This window comes from Stigmatopora nigra, chromosome 4, assembly GCF_051989575.1.
Source record: "Stigmatopora nigra isolate UIUO_SnigA chromosome 4, RoL_Snig_1.1, whole genome shotgun sequence".
NCBI lineage: Eukaryota > Metazoa > Chordata > Actinopteri > Syngnathiformes > Syngnathidae > Stigmatopora > Stigmatopora nigra.
In genome coordinates this window covers 7,070,326-7,092,670 of record NC_135511.1, presented here as the reverse complement: position 1 = coordinate 7,092,670, position 22,345 = coordinate 7,070,326, and the positions used below count along the sequence as shown (strand labels likewise).

Genomic DNA, 22,345 nt, shown 5'->3' with positions numbered 1-22,345 from the left:
GTCTCCAAGTGCCTCTTTTGTATGTACTGTACTTGTGTTTTATCTTCTTAGTAAGCCATACTATGTAAAGCCTTCAAACAACACAGCACACCTGCCACGTGCAAAGTGTGTGGAAAACAACATAAATCATAACACGTTCAACAAAACAAGGCCTGCTGCTGGTGGGAGAAGTCACAGGGGCAATTTGCCCCTCGCCTCAGGCTCCCTTTAAGGAAAGGGCAGGTGCTGTCATTGCCTTCCTCAGTGTTTACTTTTATCCACATCAAGCTCCTCCATCTGTGCTTGTTAACTGACTTCCTCGAGTGCTGTTCACTTCCAGGAATCACAGCGTTTAGATAGTACTGAGCTTCACGACAAAAACATCAACAGGTCTGACGTCTGTGCGCAAATGTCAACATGTGTGTGAAACTGCATAACAAGGACACATGCTTTTTTTCACAAAAGTGTGGGAGATCTATGTGAGATCACTTATTTAACTCAAGGGGTGCCAATGACGGCGATGATCCATTTTGAGTGCGAGAGGCTGGCAACGAATGATTGCTGCAAACACCTCCCAGTAAATGGCACTAAAACAGGTTCATCCACAGCCAGTTGAAATGAATTGACCCACTATCGATGTAAATGCCAGAATGAGATGAATACTATGAAAACACTACAATTATAAATCCATTGATCTTTTAGAAGGTCACAAAAACTAATAATAATACAGTGGTAACCAATGTTCCCTCTAATTTTTCATTGCGCTGGGAAAAAAAAGACAACCTATAAAAATAAAAAATAAATTACAAAAATATTGGGATTTTCTTTAGTGCGTGTCATGTGATTGTTGCTGCGCAGAGAAGACGGGAGTAGTGCGCAATTGCGCAGCTTAGAGGGAACATTGGTAGTAACCCAAAACAAATTCTTTCCAGAAGTGATTTCTTAACTTCAATTTTTCATAAGTAGAGACGTATTTTACATAGAAACGCAATACTTTTTTTCCATCCATACAAATTTTCTGTTAAATAAGTGCTGAAAAACAAAGAATTTTTTTAAACCATTAAAAGAAATGCAAACTGGGGTAGATGGTTGAGTGCATACATTTGGCAGCTGAGTAAACATACGTAGAGACGTTAACAGACGAAAACTTAGTCATGTTACGTTTGTTGAAATATCAACCCAACAATGTTTGGTTCTGACGATTTCTCATTGATTTCCAAAAATGAGCATTTGTTGAAATATCAACCCAACAATGTTTGGTTCTGACAATTTCTCATAGATTTCCAAAAATGAGCATAATAACAGCACATTTCTTTTCAAATAAAATTGAGACAGACAATGAATCAAGAAATAAATGTGCATTACGCACACTACGAAAAACTCAACATGTTAGAACTCTGTGGCAAACCAGAGTCAAGGGCACACAAATCGGGAACTCATCGACAGAGCGGTTGCGCCATAGTCTAAGAAAAACATTAAAAAGAGGCCAGGAAGGGGGTTTTTGGTCAGTCCGTTGGGCTTATACCCCGTGTGTGCGAATTTAGAACCGCAAAGTCGTGAAGCATGATTCATAACAGTGCAGTGTGAGTCTTGCGTACAACAATTGTTTGCGCTGCCGGAGGTGGCCAGTTTCACTTTCTAACTGCTCAGAGCGGCGTTAAACTCCAACATAATAGGCTTGATTGAACACTCAAAATTAGCCGTAGGTATGAGTGTGTGTGTGCTCTCTATGCACTGTGCAATTGGTTGGCTACCAACTCAAGGTGTACCTTACTGACTGCCCATTGTTGGCTGGAATAGGCTCCACCACTATTGTGACTTTTGTGAGGATAAGCAGCTTGGATAATGAATGATATGAATGAAAGAATAGTGTAATTAGACGTTTTTTTAAAGTGTAAAATAACTTCATAAAATGAAGAAGAGAAGAGAAATAAAAGTATTTTTTTCTTACCTCCAAGTTCTTTTACATTCAAGATTGCGTTAGGAAATGGCACTGCTTTGATGCTAAAACCTGAGGAGAGACACAATTGTCATACACTATATTACAAAACAACTTTGGTTATTCAAGGAGTATTCTGAGGAAAATTCCAAACAATTTTGCTTTGCCATTTTATTTCCTCATTCGTTAAGTATTTTGGCTAGCGGATGAATGTGCAGATTGAAAACATATTTGTATGAAATAACAACATTTTCTGTGTTCCAAGTTAGAAGACAGGATAAAAAAACAACAACAACAATAGGAACCAAAAAGAAAGTGTGTTACTCTGCATTGTAACGTTAACATACTTGCGGGAACACGATGGGAGGTCGGGATTGCAGCTGGATTAATTTCAAATTATTTTCACTTCATTTTCAAGACACAAGGACAATTTATTGGATTGTAATGTAGTTTTAAAAGCATTACAACAGTGAAAAACTATGAAAGCAAACGTGGGTGGGAAATGGCAGGCAGGCGCAAAACCTCAATTCTTCTCATGAGAATTTGGCAGATGGACACGGTGCTGACAACTAAATGTCCTTTTTCGAGGAATTTACTAAAATAATTTTCTGCTGAATGAGCAAATGTTTGTTTTAATTTTTTTTTAATTATAATCTTTGGCACACAGAATGCCCTACCTTTCAATGAAAAGACAGACTTGATGGCTATTGTCATCACATTTCTCCCAATGAAAGGTAAACAATGACCAAATCGAAAATGGGATTGCTGTAACAGCTCAACGTGATTCCCGAAAAAAACAGAGGTGGAAAGAGGAATGTCAGTGACCTTGAGGGATTGCATTACATATATGGAAAGTGCAGCATGACTACCTGGAGGGTCGTATGCTCACCACAAAGTGTCCTTCTAGATATACTTAACTCTTCATAGGGGACTTTTTCAACTCACTAGTTGCCACTGACCCTGCTAGACGTTCAATCCATTTTCATTGGGACGGCTGACAGCACTCGTTTGCTGCCAGGATCTCCCAGTCAAAATTGATTGGACATCAAGTAGTGTCAGTGGCACTTGGATAAGAGTGGTCACAGCTAGACTACCTTGTAAAAAAGATCGCAAAGCTACCGTATTTATACGAGTATAACGCGCTAAATTTTGCACCAAAAAACTGAAGCAAAGTTTGGATGCACGTTATACTGCTGGTAAAACAGATACAATGATACAATGTAGGCGCTTGCGACTTATAGTCCAATGCATACATCTTGTTTATTTTGTTTCGGATTTAGAGTGTGTCTTATAGTCAGGTGTGCCTTATGGTGTAAAAACGATAATTATACTTGAGACCTAGCGTCTACAAATGTGGACAACCCAATCTGGGCCATTTATTCATTCATCCTTACGTACCGTGTATCCTTACCTACCTGGAGCCTATCCCAGTTGACTTAAAACAAAAGGCAGAGTACACCCTAGACTGGTTGCCAGTCAGCCGTAAAGCACACAGAGAGATAAACCTTACTGAAATGTAGTAATCAGCTGGTAAATTTTGGTTTGAAGGACATCATTTGAGAAGTTTAAGGCTTGAAAATCAATTATGGGAAGGTGACAGTGACATAGTTAATCTTCTAAAGACAAGGGTCCAAAATTGTCCACATACCTGTTGTGGGAACGATTCCGTCGCTGCCTTCACTACAGAGGTGCGAGAGCAGGGTGGTCTTTCCAGCACCTGTCAGGCCAATGCACACCACATCATACTCTGGTCTTGGCGGTGGCGGTCCTTTACAGCACAGTGCCCGGAAACACTGAAAGGAAAACAAATATTACCATGAATCGACTGGAGGAGGAATCAAATTCCTGAATGAGACTGGGATAGTGATTACGCTAGGTTTCTGCGATATGAGTCACAAGAAATCACCAGTAGACTCACATATGCTTCAAGGAAAGACTAAAGATATTTATGCAATGAATCAGCTCTAGATTGGCAGCTAATGTATATTACGTGTTCATTTTTAATGAACACGTAATATAACATGCTACGACTTTCAAACGAGTAAGTGGATTTAGGTTACATGTCTAAAGTTGACAAGATGTAGTATCAGAATTGACAAAGAAAAGATTCTGAACAGGGAATCACGGCCTACGTTGTAAACATAGCGGAAGATGCCTCTTGGAAGTAAAAAGATATGCAGATCTCAGTGGTCTTTTGAGTTGTAGTGTTAAGGATATCAAATTATCAGTCTTGCACTGCCCTTTCCTTCTCTTTCTATTTGTGCTTTTTTATTTTCTTGCTCTTTCCATTGTGATTGTGTCTTTTGTGGTACTTTTCAAATGTACGACGACCCAAATTTTGACATCTTGGTTTATCTTTAGACAAAGAATGTGACATGAAGCTTGTCTGGGGATGAGAGTTGGCACAGAAAAGAAACCACAAGTTGTGTGTATGTTATGTCATTTATTAAGAGTGGTGTCGTTTAAAGCGCTGCTGCAAATTATTTGTGTCTTCAGTGTCTGTGTGTTTGTGACGACCCTGTCTGATTGGGCCCTTATGTCAGCCAGAGGCAGACCTGACACTCAATGAATCACGGACTGGAACCATAGGCCTGCTGTGAAACATTAAGGAGCAAATGCAGTGTGAACCGTGAATGAGATCTTTTTAACTGTGTGGAGGGATCCGTATCCACAACTAAAAAGGGATTCTTTTTTCTTTTTTACACTAACTAAAGCAAGAACCAGTTTCACCAACGAAGAGCTGAGACACACCGTGACTCTTACCATCTACAATATCACATTTCAAGTGGAAGAAGATCAAAACAAGGTAGCTTACGGCTCTTTTCAGGGGATGACCCTGTTCTGGACATTGCCATCCTGTTCAATCAAATGCTGACAGGAAGGAAAACAAGCGAGTGTACACAAACTTCAAGCACATTCTCCAGGTGTGCTCAGGCATATCATTAAGGACCTCAGAGACCATAGGGGAAAAAAAAAACAATGGCAAAGTGATTTATTTTAAATCAGTTTTATTAACAATGACTTCTCATCATGTGATGGAGTGTGCACTCTGAACCTACGTTATCCTTTTGGCTCTGATATGATGACATTCAAGATCATCTCAAAGTGAAATTACCTCTATTCTTGTCCAAACCCCAGACGTAGGTGACCAGCAAGGTCAGTTTTCAATGCTGTGCCAAAATAGAGCAGCTGTTTGATGGAGATGTGGTGAATCTGCTTCAACAGAACCAGACGTCAACTGAGCAACCCGACCTCCCCGACTCCTTTGTGAACCCAACAGTCTGCTCAAAGAGGAAACATTCTCCTCTTCCAGAGAAATGGATAGATCAAAAACATGCACGTCAAATGGAAGTAAGAAACTGGTTTGACGAGCTCATATTTTCTCATCTTCTTAGATGCATAGGGTTCTACCACCACCACCACCGCCTCCCAGCTACAGGCGCCTGAGGCTACATGTAAAAATGTCTGAAGAGGGCAGATTTGACCCTCCGCTGTCAATCCTTTGCAATGACAGACAAAAATTGGAGCAAACAGGTTGATTTGGGCAAATATTTGTTCGAGCATTTGATGATGCAGTAAATGTCTTCTAAATTGCTATTGAGTGGGACTAAACTTCTTCCTTTTATGTACAGTGCAACTTTCACAAGACATAAAATGGACCAAGTGTCTGACCTGGGGGTCCATATGCACACGGGGTCACGGCGAACAAGAGAAATGGTAGCTCCAACCTCTGGCCCCTCTCCGACAGCGTTAAGATTGACGAGGGGGAACTTGGTCAAAAGACTCACAAGAGGAAAATAAACACATCCGAAGGCCTTAAATGACTTAAAGAGAGTGAAGAGATGACCCTTTTCTCGTCAGACAGGTTTCCAAAGATCAGCGAGCCACAGTGTGTTGTGCCAGAGTCAAACCATAAGCGTGACTGACCGATACTAACTACGTCTATTCAACGCCAAACATATGTGAGTGACGGAGTAAATTGAGTCACAATTGCATTTTCTAAAGAATCCTTCCTTTGCCCCAAACAGCTATCCTTCAAAGCAATAAAAATGCTCAAAATTACGAAGCATTCAAGGTATAACAAAATATTGATATTTTGGCTGTGTTCTGCTTCTGTAATGCAACAGATTAAGGGTCCAACAAAAGTACATACTGTCGTAAATGACATTCCGCTAGATGTTAGATGAAGTTATTAAACAGTTGTGATGACACATGCCATAAAACTCTTTATAATAAAAGCAGTGTGCGCTCCTGCCAAAACAAAGTCTATTAAATACATTTTATTGATTGTCTGCCTTTTGTAAGATTGGGAATATCTGAAATGTTTCCTTGAAAGGCTGGCCAAGACATTACCTCAATGTTAATTGTAGTGGTCTTTACACAATTCGCCAGGGGATTTGCGAGTTGGGAGGGTTGTTCTATAAAGAGCGCAGATGTTTTATTTTCTCTGTTTTTTCCTGTTGTGATGTTAGTAAAGAGTTTTGAAATTCACCTCCCGCATTGCCTTCCCTTCAGTTCCTCACCGGTGACCCAAAAATCAGTTCTTAAGTGTAGGTGGCTGAATCAACAAAAATCTAACAATGTGACTTTGAAACTTGGAGAGTCACAGCCTGATTTGGCTCCCATTTCTACAGGGCTCTCATTGGGACTGTTCAGACGACTCTCACCTGCATGAGACTAGAGAAGACACCGGACCTGACATCTAGAAGCTCAGAGTTGCGTATATTGGGTTAAACCTTAGGTAATGAACTAGTTTGCAACTTCTCTATTAGGTAACCTTGCAGGCCTATTACCCCCACATGTCATTGCGCCTACCTGACCACCATGAGGACAGGATGACCCAGTGGACCAAGGTTAATCCCCTTTCCTTGTAAGAGTCCTCTGAGCTGCCCCACACATTCATCAACACGTGGGTTGTGCATTTCGGTGCCCCGTTAGACCTCTTGTCTGACAGGGTCAGAGTTCACCTCAGAACTTTGGAATGTGGTTCCAAACATGGGGGTCAAGCTGCATCGCACTGCCACCTTTTACCCCAAACCAAAGGTTTGTGTGAGCAGTTTCGTCGCTCGATGGACACACCCTTGGCATATGGTAGCCAAGTACCATTCGCTATTTGGTGACCAGGGACAACCGTTCGTTTACACACCCATACCTGGGGGCAATTTAGAGTGCTGAACCAGCCAATGGGAGGAAATCAGAGTACCTAGAGAAAACCTACCTACTCAGGCACGGTGAGGACATGCTAACTCCACACAGTGAGGACCAACCAGGGATCGAACCCGTGATTTGTGATACACATTCCGCATCTCCTAACACACAACTACTAATGGAGCTTGGTTTGAGTCAAAGTAAGAGCAGCTTGATATCCACCACATAACACCATTATATGTGCAGTATATTTTAAAGTAAATGTTCTCTCTTTTTTCATCTGCAATTTATGGCAAATCTCAGTGAAGTTCTGTAGAATGCAAGACTAAGAGGGTCACAACCCAAAATCTACACAAAGGCTGACCTCAGATGACCGTCTGTAGATTTGACAACGGGTCAGATCCATTTATGTTTGTGTTGTACAGCAATGACAATTGCTCCGGGCATTGGATTGAGCCATTATCAATTGGAGTACAAAGAAATATGTGAAAACTAACCTTGCAATGGGAAAAAACCTACCGTGTAAATACACCTGCTGTGGTTGAACCTAACAGGACCCTTTTAGAAACCCCCTTTGTATTTTTAGAGGTAATAAATGTAGGTTAGAGGGAAGCCACTACTGCATCAGCACATTGGTTCATATTTCACTCCGTTACTCCACGGCTACCGTTGGGACACTAAAGGACATAAAACTGACCTGAGACATGAATGAGAGTATAATCCAAATTGAGGCATTAAACCAAGCGTCCAGTTTCTCAGGAGTAGTTCTCCTTTCCCTTGTGAAATATCTGCAGAGTATCGGGGGTCACAAGGACATGTACAGAAACCATTATTTTGTGTACTTTGCTGTTCGTGCTGTGACTTCTTAAAAACCTTTTGTTTCTTTTAAAATTGTGAGCAAAAAAATATTTCACGGTAATAGCTAGAGAATACAACAGGAGATGTTTATGACAATTCTTGAGGGTGGTGCTGAGTGTAGGTCTCATTAAAGAAAGACTAGACAGTGAAACTCAACAAAGCATTGATTTTAACTAAAACAAGGGTGTCAAACTCAATTGTCAGGAGCCACATTGTAATTATGGCTTCCTTCAGGGAGGCTGTCAGGTCTGCTATTTGTACCAGTCAATTAATTAATCAACAAATAATCAAATATCAAATGAATCACCAACTATTTTGATAATTGGGTCATAAATTAAAGAGATTGTTGATTTTAACTATCACCAATTCTCCTTTTAAACTACTTAAAAATAAATATTTAGGTAGGTTAGTATTTAGGTAGGTTAGTATTTAGGTAGACGATAGGTTTTCTCTCATTGCAAGACCAGGGAGGTTTTTTTTTTTTTGTTATATGCTTTTCCCATGTCGGGACAACACTTGTGTGCAGGGCTCACTGCTGACCTTTGGAAATGACAAGTCCTTTATATGAGTTTCCCTTCTGACAGAAGAGTGGCACTAACAGATTAGCTTGCACGCAGTCATAACACAGACCTGCAACGTTGGCGAGCGAAAGCGGAGGCACGCGGGAGAACGACCAGTCGGGAATGCAGAACAGAGTAGCGGGGAATGGTGGGAGGGGAGTAAGGAGAGGCGTGGGGTGCACATTCATTCATCCTCATTCATCTTCTTCCCCCTTTGGTTGTTGTTGTTATTTGTTGCTTTGAAGCTGGATGGGGGGGGGGGGGTGCATAGAGGGATTTTGCCTGGTGGAGTACAGTGAGTGAAGGAAAAGGGGCTTGCTGCATGCCCTTTTCATTAAGGGAAGAGAGAGTGGACATGCAGAAAGCTGGAGACTATCCTGCTAAATTAATGGTTTGTCAAAGATGGAATAACATCAATAATGCCAATGGTATAAACCTTAGGATCTGGGTGTGTAAAAGACTTACAATTGAGCCTCTTTCAGGGTTAGTATTAAGCACCTTTAAAATATGAACATATAAAAATAAAAGGCAAACGTTTTTTTTATCTTCCACTTATTATAGGCGACGATACGATTTTTTAAAGTTAGAAGTTATAAAATAAATTGAATGCAAAACCTCTGTTGTAAATTTAACAGATTGAATCCCTTCATTGTGCTGAAGTGAATTATGTTTTTAATAATTCGCAAAAAAAATGATGAAATCGAATCATCACAAAATTGTTCTTAAAACAGTTTAAAAAAAAAGAACAAAGCCATCTCAGCACTTTGACCATTTTTTTGAGGAATCATTTCAAATATTTGAATTCTCTTTGAACCAACTCTTTTAACAAATTGATACATCTAATAGATGACCATGTCAATTTCCATCCGTTTGATGGGATCCTTGCTTACTTTCTTGCCATATCGATCTAGATCAACATATCGTTCCAACCCAAGTCCTGAGCATTGTTGGAAATCTATCTCAGTGTAAGATATGACTCCGGAACGAGCCCCCTAATATGTTATGGCTGAAAAAAATGGATGAAATGCAACCTATTTATTCCAACTCTAAAAGCAATTGCCAACTAAGGACTTTTAAAACAGGTGCCACTCTTTGTCCCTGCATCAGAAATAGATCCTGGTCCAAACATACTGCCACACACACGCTCACAAGGACACGCTCTTGCATCCGCGCCATGAGTAAATGAGACATTCCGTGTCTGAACAATGCACATCCAGTAGCGTGGAACGACGCAATGAATGTAGAATCTGTCAGGTGTTTGCTCGAATGGCGCAAAAGGTGATATCTCCGAGACGGAGTTGATTGAAATGACAGACATGGAGCAATAATAAGACGACCCCGTCTGCAGCGGCTCAATAACCCGTCTGGGGAAGTAGACCGTGTCTTACTTGAGTGGACAAAACAACCCACAAACTATTATGCCCGCTGGTCTGTGTGCGCGTGGGGTACACCCCCTCCTCTCCCTTGCCTCAGACCTCCAACACACTTTTTATAAAGCTGATTTTCTTGTCATCATTTTGCAGGCTTATCATCCTTTTATATTCAGCTTTCCCTCGCTCTCTCTCTCTCCAATCACCCCTATTGCCCAATTCATTCACCCCACTTCTGTCTGTCTGGCCTTCATTTCAGAGCTTCGACACTACTGCCCTGGCTAAAGTGTCTGGACAAGGAGACAAGCTGGAACACACGCACACACAATCCCAAACAAACTGAAGACCTAGAGTGAAGTTGGAGCGCCCCCTGGCTTTCCTACAGAGCAGATTAGTATATAATTAGAGCTCTCGTAGCGTTAAAACCGCATTAATTGAGTTAAAAAATAAAGTATGAACCCAAGTTAAAGTAAAAAATAAGCTTAGTTAAGAACTTTCTAACTCACGGCCCTCTCAGTTCCAATGGAATAGATGGGTATTGATAGTAAACTACAGAATATTTTAAACGAGTGTGTATATAAAGTATGCTCAAAGTAAAATATTTAGGCGATAGATGAAATATTGCCACAAGTCGTAATGAGCAAAAATAAATATTTCCCTATTAATATAATGACGGGTCACCATTTTGGTACGTGACCTTGTTCTCGTTTTCGGCGATAGGTGAGATATATTAAGAGGTTGCATTGAGCTGTACAAGTATAATTGTCATAAATTATAGCAGCCAAAGTTTTAGACTCTACACCACATTACAATTTATCAAACAACACAAACACCAAAAAATATTTCCACTGAATGACAATATCTATTAGTGTAAAAAATTGTAACATATGACTATCCTAATACTTTCTCACATAGACTATCTTTTCGACACTTGTGTTACTCACAATACATATATACAGACATAAATAGATAATAAATAAATAAGCATGTTGCTGAAAAAAAAGTATGAATATATATATATATATATATATATATATATATATATATATATATATATATATATATATATATATATATATATATATATATATATATATATATATATATATATATATATATATATATTAAAATGTATTGTGTTTGGGTGTTAAAACAAGAAGCAGCTCTTAAAAAAAAAAAAAAAAAAGCAAGTCATGAATACCACTTGGCATGGACAGGTGCTGCGTGGACTTTTTTTTGACAGCCAACAGAGCCCTCCCCGTCTTTCCCTTCTCCTTTTCAGCAGGAAGAACCAACATCGTCCTTCTGCTCCAACATGGTGGCATGTGACCTTTGCATGGTTTTGTCGAGGGGGCAGATCAAAGGCAAAAACGTTTAGGCTCGGAACGGTTGAGACGTCTGTCAGTAAGCCTTTCCCACCACATCCGAACGTCGGATATGGAGCGAAGAGCGACATGACCGAGAGGCCGAGGCTAATCCACAAGCATATTGTTCATACATGCCGGTTCCTCTTCTAGCTGTAGAAGCGTGTGAGACACCACCGAGCTCGCACCCCTTTAAACCCCCAAGCCGCACAACACCATCACCTCACCCCCCACCAGGCCAACCCTTCACCCCAAAAAACACTCAAGCTTCATCACAGAGGATTAACCGGAAACCTTGACACAAGCCATTGTTACAGAGGCAGAAGGGAGCTTGTGTGCTTTTGCCACCCTGTGTGGGTCTTCTTTATTTTGCCCCCACTGAAGATTGTGAGACCGGGGTCCTCTCAGCCCTCTCACTAACCTCCCTAAAGCACCCGCATACACACAACTTCCAAACCAGAGTGCTATGAAAGTTGTTCCGAAGCAAAGAGATTGCCGAGTGAAAAGAAAGTAAAATGAAGGCGACGCATATCGGGGTGGAAGGGAGAGTGCGTGTGATTGTGTATGTGTCTTTTCGGGGGTGGTGGGTGCTGTAAATCTTGATGTCACTGACAGGAAGACTGTTGCGGGCCATTACCATAAATCTGACAAACGCTAATTTGATGGGAGGCTGTATCTGTCTGCTAAAGGACCAGTCTAGACGCTCCTATTGAGGGGTCCTACAGCGTAGCACTGTTTGTTTCCAACACCATCTGGATGTGGCAGTAAGGGTCTGCTGTTATGGTTCACATACACTCAGCAACACACACACACACACACAAACAAGTGTAAAAAACACACGATTCCAATAACTGCTGCAAAGGCTTTAAAATGTGTAGTATTGCCCAAACAATACCATGAATTCAATGGCAATGAAGGCACAACAACTTATCCACCTGTACAAATTTATAACATATATTGCATTTGGGTGTTAAAGAAAGCTTTTCCAAGATTTATTAAATATTTTTTTATATAAAGTATCAAATGGAGTACTGATACTTGGCTTAGTGTTATTCCATTTTTTGTGGAGTTTTGACAGATGAGTTGTTGAAGCACAAATGAAGTATTGTTTTTTTTTATTATTATTTTTTAGTAGTAACCAATAATCACCACTTTCATGTGGAATTGGTGAAATAACTACTCTCAATACCAAAGTTGTTTTTATTCAACCCATTTTAAGATTTTGGCGCAAATTAACTTTTTTTTTTTTACATTATTTGAGATTTAACTGATTTGTAATTATGACATTATACTGCAAAAAAACAGTAACATTTTCCATGTTTTATTTTCAATTCATTTTTCTATCAGACATGAGAAAACATTGAGATTACGTCATGTTTTTCTTTATAAAAGTCAGAAATCATTCATGCAACATGCTGAAAAACTATACCAACACAACCTTCCTACAGATGCACATTTATAGAGTATATATAGGCCAGCTACGTCACATAAATAAAGAATGTAAAGAGGAAAAACAAAGCCCATGAGGTTTCTGTTGAATGTTTACCATGTGCTTTAGTGTGTTCTTGTTGTGGAATCTAATATGAGCTAAGCACAGGAACAACTACTTTTTGTCTATTAAAACATCTAAATATAAAGTCCCAGCAAAATCTGCTTACCGTCCATGTTAATCAGTATCTGGTTCGAAAAGAGATGTAATTCAAACGAGTACTAAAATAACTTTAAGGAATTTTCATTGTGATACAATAGAAAGACAAGCTAATTAAGATAAGTGTGCTGTTCATTCATTCAAATTCCGTACCACTTATCCTCACAAGGATCGTGGGGGGTGCTGGAGCCTATCCCAGCCAACTATGAGCAGCAGTGATACCTTGCAGTTATGAAATCAAGGGTTCAACCACTTTAAGTTGTTCTCAGCCCACTGCCCACAATTGGCTAGAATAGGCTGCAGCACCCCTGTGAGCATTGAGAGGATCAGTTGTACAGAATATGAATGAATGAACAACTCTACTAACACAGTCTGCCATATGCTATAGTATATTAGCCTTAACATTGTTGGAAGAGGAACCCTAATAAACTAAAGTACTCTTTACTGCTTTTAGTGCAGTCTTTCTAAATTGTGGAATGGGCATTAAATCAGACATTCTTAGTAGCACACTTGCAAAAGTAAGTTTTAAAGTTTTCAGAAAACAACCCAACAGTTGTGATGGCTAGATTAAACCGATTTGAAAGACTGGAAAGAAAGACACGGAAAAAAAGCATGTGTCCAAGCACTTTTGCATTCTTGGATAATTTAGAGGAAATTATATTAGGAGTCTAACAATATTGTAGAGTTTTTTTGAATTTGTTTAAAAAATAAAAAAAAGAGTGGCCAACATTTACATAGTGGCTTTTCATACCAAAAGTAAATTGAACAGGCGCTAAATTGCTTGTTATGAATCCATCATGTGCCACAGTTGAGTTATGTACTTAATTGTTTCCTTTTCACTCGCCCTATGTTTAAAAAGGCCAATTGGAGAATGGTGGTTATGGAATGACCTTGTTTAACTGATTCGTTATAATGATTCGTTTCCACTCTTTTAAGAATCAAACGCGCCGTATCCTGTAAAGCCCATTTTTTGTCATTGAAAAGGCTTACCAAGTTTAGGTACCCACTCAAGCAATGCTATTCTCTATGTAAAAAAAAACAGATTTATTGTTCACTTGGTCCCCATCAGGTCTTTTTGTCTCAGTGGGGCCTAGAAATAGTTGATGGGGCGAGCTCTTTCATATTTAATGACAATGTCCCCGAGCATGAAACTTTCCCACACTTGATAGACAGAGAACAGGGGCCCGATGATGTAGTTTTATCAAAATAAAGTTTGTCATCTCAAGATGCCATATGAAAATGTGTTATAACTGATGGAAATGGGACAAGTAGCCACCCCATCCACCCTTTTAATGTCTATGAGATGGGGCTCCCCACGCCCCCCTTGGTTTTTGGACACTAGTTTCTGGGCGTTCAAAAGGGGGCCCCTCCAGCTTTGATCCTCTATATGGGTATGGAAAAAACATCTTTTTGCCCTACAGTTTGCCCAGGAAACCAACGTTTTTGCCGCCGTATGCTAATGCGGGTTTGCTAATCACCCTTCGTAATTACAAGATTTATATACCATAATGGTGCCCCGTGGCTCTCCTCTATTTTGCCCCTCCCCCTTATCCACTCTCCGGATGTCCCATGGAGCAAAGGTGTCTTCTGTCTTTGAATGCAGCTGCCATGCCACCACCCCAGCCTCCTGCTTTCTCCTACTAAAAAGGGGGCAGCGTGAAAACAGTCTTTGGGTGGGCCCTTTAATGTGCCCTCCACCCCTTCTCAGTCATTCTCTACCTAATGTACTTTTGAGGTAATACACAGTGGCTGCCAGGTAGGCTCCAGACAGATAAATGTGGCAGGCAGGCTGGGTTTTCAAACTAGTCTACCTTTTGTCTGCTCGGCCTTGCTGACCTGCTGCGAACACCTCATCTCTTCTACGAGTATTTACCATTTTGTTGTCAGAATTGGTCCTTGGGCTGCAGATTTGAGACCCTGTTGTCTGTGACCATAATGATGAAATTAAATAATAATTCATGCATCCCGTGTTAAATCAGGGGAAAAAAGGTGTCTATTTTTTTCGGTTCTTTTACTTTACTGGCATTTAAAACAAAACATAACCAATCCATTTTGAATTGGTTGCATTGAATGATGGAACGATGACTGCCACTAAGTGTTAAAAAAATATATACATGTATAAAAATATTAAATGTATTATTTTTTCCTCAAAATTAATAAAATATTCAAAAATAATCTTCAAAAAGCGTTTAGGGTTTTCCTTTTTTTAATTAAAAACAAATATCTAAGGGCGGCGATGAAGGCTGGGTGTAGTTAGTGCGTCGGCCTCACAGTGGGGGACCTGGATTCAAATCCAGGTCGGTCCACCTGTGTGGAGTTTGCATGTTCTCCATGGGCCTGTGTGGGTTTTCTCCGGGTACTCCGATTTCCTCCCACATTCCAAAGACATGCAGGGTAGGCTGACTGGACACTCTAAATTGCCCCTAGGTATAAGTGTGGCCTTGAATGTTTTTTGTTTCCTTGCGATTGGCTGGCCACCAATTCCTGCGCCTCTGCCCCAAAGTCAGCTGGGGTAGGCTCCAGCACCCCCCTTCCATGACCCTAGTGAGATTAAAGGGCTTCAGAAAACGAGATGAGATCAACGTTTCAAGCATAAATAAACATCACATTTCCTATTTAAGTAAACACAACAATCTGTCACATAAATTAGCAAAAAAATGATCAACAATGTCAGCAAACAATTCATCTAAATTTGCAAATCATTTAGATATTTGCTAGTCAATTCATCATGACAGCCCTAGTTAGCATAGTGTCCATCAAGAGGAAAGCATAAGTACGAGGAAATAACATCTCTAACTACTAAGACCTTCACCATGAGTCATGCAATTCTGCCTATTGTCACTGATAATGATCTAAATGGATGTGGTAATATGTGGGAAAAGGGAGGTCATTCTGGATGGCACATGATTCTTTGTCAGAAACTAAGCAGACACATTGTTTTAACCTTTGCTGGATGAGCCGGTGTCTCATTCCCAGGGACTGGCTGTGTACAAGGGTCAAGGACATCAATGGGCCTTCATTAAGCACAGTTAGTGTCAACAGTTAATTATGCAAATTAGGAGAGCCAGTATGAGTCCATGGCCTCACCCTTTCATGGCCGCCTCACATACAAAAAAATGTACCACCCTGGAGATGCACCCGTCATATCCCACATATGCGCTGTACCGTCTTTCACCCGTGAATTTTGCTCTTCACTCACGTCTTGTCAAGAATACTCCAAAATGTGTTCTGGTGTCAATACATAAATGGAAGCCAAGCAGGCCCCTGAGGTCTCCGGTTTCTTTTCTTGCCAATCAAAGAACCCCCAGGAGATGCTTGCTGGGTGAAGCTGAAAGCCCACCAAGTTCTCCTCATCATGTGGGGGGCATAGGCGCCTCCTCCATAACAAAAAATGAGGTCAAAAAAGCACCCCAAAACAGTCAAATGGGCAAATAAATGCATGCGCGCCAAATTTGAGCATTGTTTTGGGGGTGATGGTAATGACAGGCCTTTTGCTCTTCTGCCTTCTCCACACGTGATGTCAGTGGCCCCATGACTTTTGGAGGCTGGGAAGCCATCAGTAATTAATAATGGCACGTCTCAGGCCCCTCGCTTGATGTATTCAAAAGCCTCTATCCAATGTCACATTGTATTTCTGCCGCTGGTTTGCATGTATCTATACACTGGCTCAAGTTTCGATCAGGTATCTTGGGGCTTCTCACTATTGTGTAGACAAGCAGCTCTCAGCTAGCCATCTAAATTTGTTCACCTCTGACTAATAGAGTAGTGTAGCCGCTGTTTTTTTTTTTGTTTTTTGTTTTATTTAATGGCACGTACACACATGTTGCTGGAGCAGTTTTTGTTTCCGAATCTCTAATTTGAAAATCAAGCTCTGTTCTAAGATACAAGTATGTGATAGAAAGTCTGAACCAGATGGACATCTTTATCCAGTTTTGTGGAAAGTGACTATTTTTGATAATTTAAAAAATAACTCATGAAGAAGTCATATGCACATGCGTGGATATCAGATTTTGGGTCATGAAAAGAACAATATTAACATTTTGGATTAATCTGCCACCTCGTTTTATTATTACTTTTTTTGGAGTGAGACTAGAAATTATAATCATTTCAATCATCACAACTAAAGGCTGATTTAAAAAAAATGTAAAAAAAATGCAACATTCCTTAGACAAGCTGACATATTGCATCGTTGCAGGAGTTTGCTAACTTAGTAAGCAGTGGATCATTGAATTATAAATGGAGGAACAACACATGTAGATAGACATTTCAGCTGTACTATATATGGCATATATTACCTTATCTTACTGTGTCATTTGTGAAGCCCTTGTGTTAAATGTCCCCTAATTGGCTGTTTCCTTAACATGGGCTTCTATTGACGGTGAGAGACATCCAAACCATTTTAATGAGAGAAGCTATTTAACAGATGCCTATTTAGCCCATTGTACTCCATTTTACTATGTTTGTTCTTGGTTTCTGATCAAATAAAAAATTCTCTTAATCCTAATTTTTCAAAGTATACTTTTAAGTCATTAATCAGATAAAATCATTTCAAATATAAAAACAATATTTTGGGGGACTAATAATGCTGAGCAAATAAAGTACAAAGAGTAAAGATGAATGAATTACTTCAAAGCCCCAAATGTTTACATTTTAAAAGCATTTCACCCCAATTCTAATGCAAAATTTTAATCATTGAAATAAATATAAACAGAAATGCACTCTGGGATTGATCACTGTCAACATCGCAGTCAAAATGGATTGGACGTCTTGCACGGACAATGGCTTGGCAGACAATGGGTTAAATGAGTGGCCTATAAAAAATATGTAGTCAGCTGCACAACACATTTATCTCATCCTCAAAGTTTCTTTAACTACCACACCACATCATCCCATCTTTATTTAAACACACAGGTTCCCTCTAATTTAATAATTTCTAATGACATCTTCCAAAGAGTTTTGGAAAAAATGCTTCAGTGTCATAAATCTTTTTCCATGTAGCAAACACACATGAGAGAGAAGACAACTCAGTACGGTAACAAACTGTACCAAGAAACCATGCGTGACCGCAAACAAACAAGCAACAACAACAAGCACACAGTGTTAATAACTAATGGACCTGGCTTTTTTTTTCTATTTTCAAATCTAACTTTCTTTCATGTGACATAAAGCAACTCAAGACAGTTAGAATAAAGAATTTCCTCCTTGATGTTTTATACAATAACACTCACACTCTAATTAGCACAGTTTTGAAAGACTGTATAAATTGAATTTGAGGCTTCTGCAGACTATAGTGCTACTGGTTGAGTAGTTGCTTTCTTTGCATTAGGATGCCATCTACTGGATACCTCTAAACGCAAATTATGAACGACAAAGCTTACTGTATTCAAACATTTAACACAATTTGAATTTTTGAACTGCCGTACACTTTTCATCTCATTTTCTGGACCGTTTTTTAATCATTTGGGTCGCGGGGGGTGCTGGAGCCTATCCCAGCTGACTCTGGGCCAGAGGCGGGGGCCAGCCAATCAAAGGGCACAATGAGACGGACAACCATGTGCACTCACACTCATACCTAGGAGCAATTTAAAGTGTCCAATCAGCCTACCAAGCATGTTTTTTGGAATGTGGGATGAAACTGGAGTACCCAGAGAGAACCCACACAGGCCCGGGATAACATGCAAACTCCACACAGGTGGATGTGACCTGGATTTGAACCCAAGAACCAAGAACCCAGAACTGTCTGAAGCCGACGTGCTAACCACTCACTCCACCAAGCTAAATTATAATTAATATATATGTATAAAATTTGCATTCCGCTTAACACTGGTACAGTTTGCTTTTATCCCCAATTCAAAAAAATGCCGAATAACTAAAAGCAAGGTTTGATTTTTAGATTTGAAAAGTATATTCCTTGTTTATACATCAAGTTATTACTGTAACCACTTCAGGTTTTTCTTCTGGCAAAACTTTGAACCATGTGCGCATATTGAAACACATCATCTTAACATGACATCTTTTTCCAATTTTCTGTGTCATTTGCACTGAAGTGGAAATTAACACCACATGAGAATGATAAACAGCATGTGCTGATGAAGAAACAACATGAAACAAGGACTCCAAAAATTTTTGACAAAAGCCCACTTAAGCAGAAGGAGAGTTAGACATCAGAAAAAAAGGCACATAAGCACTCAACAGTGTAAAGAGCCAAGGCTGATGGGCATATGTGCGTCTGGAAGTCGTGCAACCGCTGCTGAGACGTTAGAAACCAATGAACACAGAGGGAAACATTTACCAAGTCAAAAGACAAGAAAAAACAGAGACCAACTATGCCGTGATCCATCACAGGCCTACCAGTGATGCATGTGTTACACTATCTACGTGAGCCATTAAAGATCCAAAGGCTAAGACTGACATATACCCGAATAGGAAAAAATGAAAAATGGGAGAGTGTGACATGTCCAGATGGTGACTTTTTCCATTTTGACATATCACAGTATTTGGTTTGTAGCAATGAAGATCAACAATTGTACTCTATTAGTAACATTGACGATGCTAGACGTCCAATCATGTCGCTCCTTTCATCCTTATGCTTTGAATTTAAATGAGTTTGTTGGCAACTGACATCAAATAATAAAAATCAATTCTTTGGACAGTTTATTTTCCCACATTACAGTTTGTTTTGATTTGATTTGATACAAGGGCATCCAACTCATGTTCAATTTATATTCATGTAATGTCACAACTATTGTACAGAAAAAATATATAAACGTTTAAATGGTTTTAGGCCTTATGTAGCGAGGGCTCAAGATCTCACCTGGTTTGTTTTTCTCGTTGAGGACAAAATCGGCTAATCTAGTATTTGCTGACAGATATAAAATAATTTGGATAGGTATATTTTATGAATGTGAATGCTCTCAGGGCAGTTTTTTTTTTACTTAACGCTATTTAATTAATTATGGAATTATTGCTGCTTGTAAATTCTGATTTAGCCAATAGAGGGCATCTGCACTCTCTATAGTTGTAATAATTGAACATGTTTAAAACGGAAGCCAGTAGAATTTTCCAATAAATTCAGTTTAAGAGACGAATTGCCAACAAAAATGCTTGCAATATTTTTACTTTTTTTGGAGAAAAATCGGCAATGTTGCTATTTTAACCATAAACATTAAATCATGTCAGAATATATGTTTTTAGTAGCTGTGTAAAATAATGTGCAAGCAGGAGTTTAGCTCATTACACACGTTTTGGGAGGATACTTTTCCCCGAGCCAGTAAAGAGGACATTGTTTCTCACACATTACACCAATATCAATTACGTCATACAAATTACATAGCCACGTTTACCGAGAAAGCATAATTAAGTAGTCTCTAATGTAAAAAAAATATATGGCAAACAAGCGCTCATAATAAATGCTTGAAACGCTTCAACATATTTTGGCTGGCGTTCACAGAACTTTGTTTTTAAGAGGTGCAATGAAACCAGATTGCCATTTTATTAAAATGTGCCTCTTTGATGTGCCTCTTATTCCTTCGAATACCACAAAAACAGATTAAAATATGCAATTAACTGCACACAGATTTTTCATATTTTTTTTGGGATTAGGGTTGGACAGGCCACAATCGTATGGGCCTGTATTTGCTCAAGCGTTTATTATCCAAATCCACCATAGCCTAAGGCTTATAAACCATCACGAAGGAAGCAGGTAAGAGTTTTTACAACCTAAATTCACTTGCAGATCATTGGAACCCTGATCAGTGATTGTATGGCTCCACCAGGAGGATGCTAAAAGGACTTCAGATTTAAAATAGATTGTCAAAATGGGAAATTTCTTCTATAATTGCTTGTATAGGAGAAATAGTCTTAAAGCAAATGATCAAAAATATGATCCACACTATTTGCATGTTGTAATTACTGTTAAATAAATCCTACACCTCACTTACATAACAAATGATGCCATTTCAGGTGTGCCTTGTGGCCAACCATCAAAGTTAGCTCATTCAAAGTTAGACTAAACACAGGCGGAAATGTATCTCGAAGTACAACGTCAAGTTGTAAAAGGATGTGCATGAACAGACCTTTTTAAAGTTGATTTCATTTAGTTAGAATATCATGGAATGTTTATTTATTTCCAAAGCTCTATTTAAAAAAATAACACTGATTTCACATACACAGCTATATATGCCGGACGGCCCAGCAGGTGAGTGGTTAGCACCGGGGTTCAAATCCCAGTCCGTTTTGCATGTTCACCCCAGGCCTGTGTGGGTTTCCTCTGGGTACTCCGGTTTCCTCCCACATTCCAAAGACATGCATGGTATGCTGATTGGACAATCTAAATTGCCCCTAGCTATGAGGGTGACCATGAATGGTGGTTTGTCCCCTCATGCCTTGCAATTGGCTGGCCACCAATTCAGGGTGTCCCCCGCCTATGGCCCGAAGTCAGCTGGGATAGGCTCCAGCACCCCCCGCGACCCTAGTGTGGATGAAGCGGTTCAGAAAATGAGATGAACTATATTTGGCAGCAGCACTGCATATTGTATACCAACAGAGGACGCCATTGTACTTTCTGCAACCACTTAAAGTCAAGACTAGAATTTGGAGCATGATTGCTGTTGAAAATGATGGTCTCCCTGCAAATTGGAAATGGAGTTCCTGTGAGAATATACCACTGCATATGCAGTTTGCAAATATTATATTCACTGACAAGTGAATATAATTCAACATGGCGTAAAACTTGAGTACCAAATCTAACGGCTGAAAATCCACCACTTCATATTATTGATTTCATTTCTGGACGATACAATTTGTGGACAGCTGAGTGTGTGTTTGGAGGATTACAAGCATTAAAATGTAATCTTCTACTTTGTAATGTAGGCTGTATATGAACATAAATCCTAAATCCCAACCCCTTCTACAGATGAATATTTCTAAAAATATCATATATCAAATATATGACCATTGGAGAACATTGAGGAAAAAATGGAGTATGGCTATTATAAATGTTTTCCAAGACAAATCATGTTTGATATATTTTTGAAAAAGATTTCATCAAGGACTACATGTAAAGACATTTGGTTCTTTGAATAATATTAATAATGTTGCCCAATCGGGTGGCTTCTTTCATCCTTTTCTTGTGAAATTCAATACGTTTATTACTATACGGCCAATCTATTTGAATTGGGAGGCTTGGCAGCAAATGAAATAAGGTTAAATCGCTACCAACCCTCCTAGTTCAAGTGGATAGGACGTCCAGCCATATCAGTAGCAGCCAAAGGATTGAAAAAAAAAAAGAAAAAAAAATCCAATTACTGTATATAATGAACTGATAATCACTGAGTCAGACAACCATTCACACTCATACTTAGTGGCAATTTAGAATGTCCAACCAACCTACCCTGTCTTTGGGACATGGGAGAAAAACCCACGCAAGCCCAGGGAGAACATGCAAACTCCACACAGGAAGGTCCAAACCTGGGATTGAA

General features: G+C 39.5%; 1 protein-coding gene across 2 annotated transcripts in view; it reads right to left on the bottom strand.

The window, feature by feature from the left end:
• Window positions 1-22,345, bottom strand: part of LOC144195132 (ADP-ribosylation factor-like protein 15) — an 84,088-nt gene that overhangs the window by 53,649 nt on the left and 8,094 nt on the right. For both annotated transcript variants that reach the window (XM_077714549.1, XM_077714548.1), the window contains exons 2-3: window positions 3,567-3,711; window positions 1,931-1,990 (exon numbers count right to left, since the gene is read on the bottom strand). In XM_077714549.1, coding sequence (XP_077570675.1) covers window positions 1,931-1,990; window positions 3,567-3,711 — 205 coding nt within the window. The remainder of the gene's footprint in view (window positions 1-1,930; window positions 1,991-3,566; window positions 3,712-22,345) is intronic.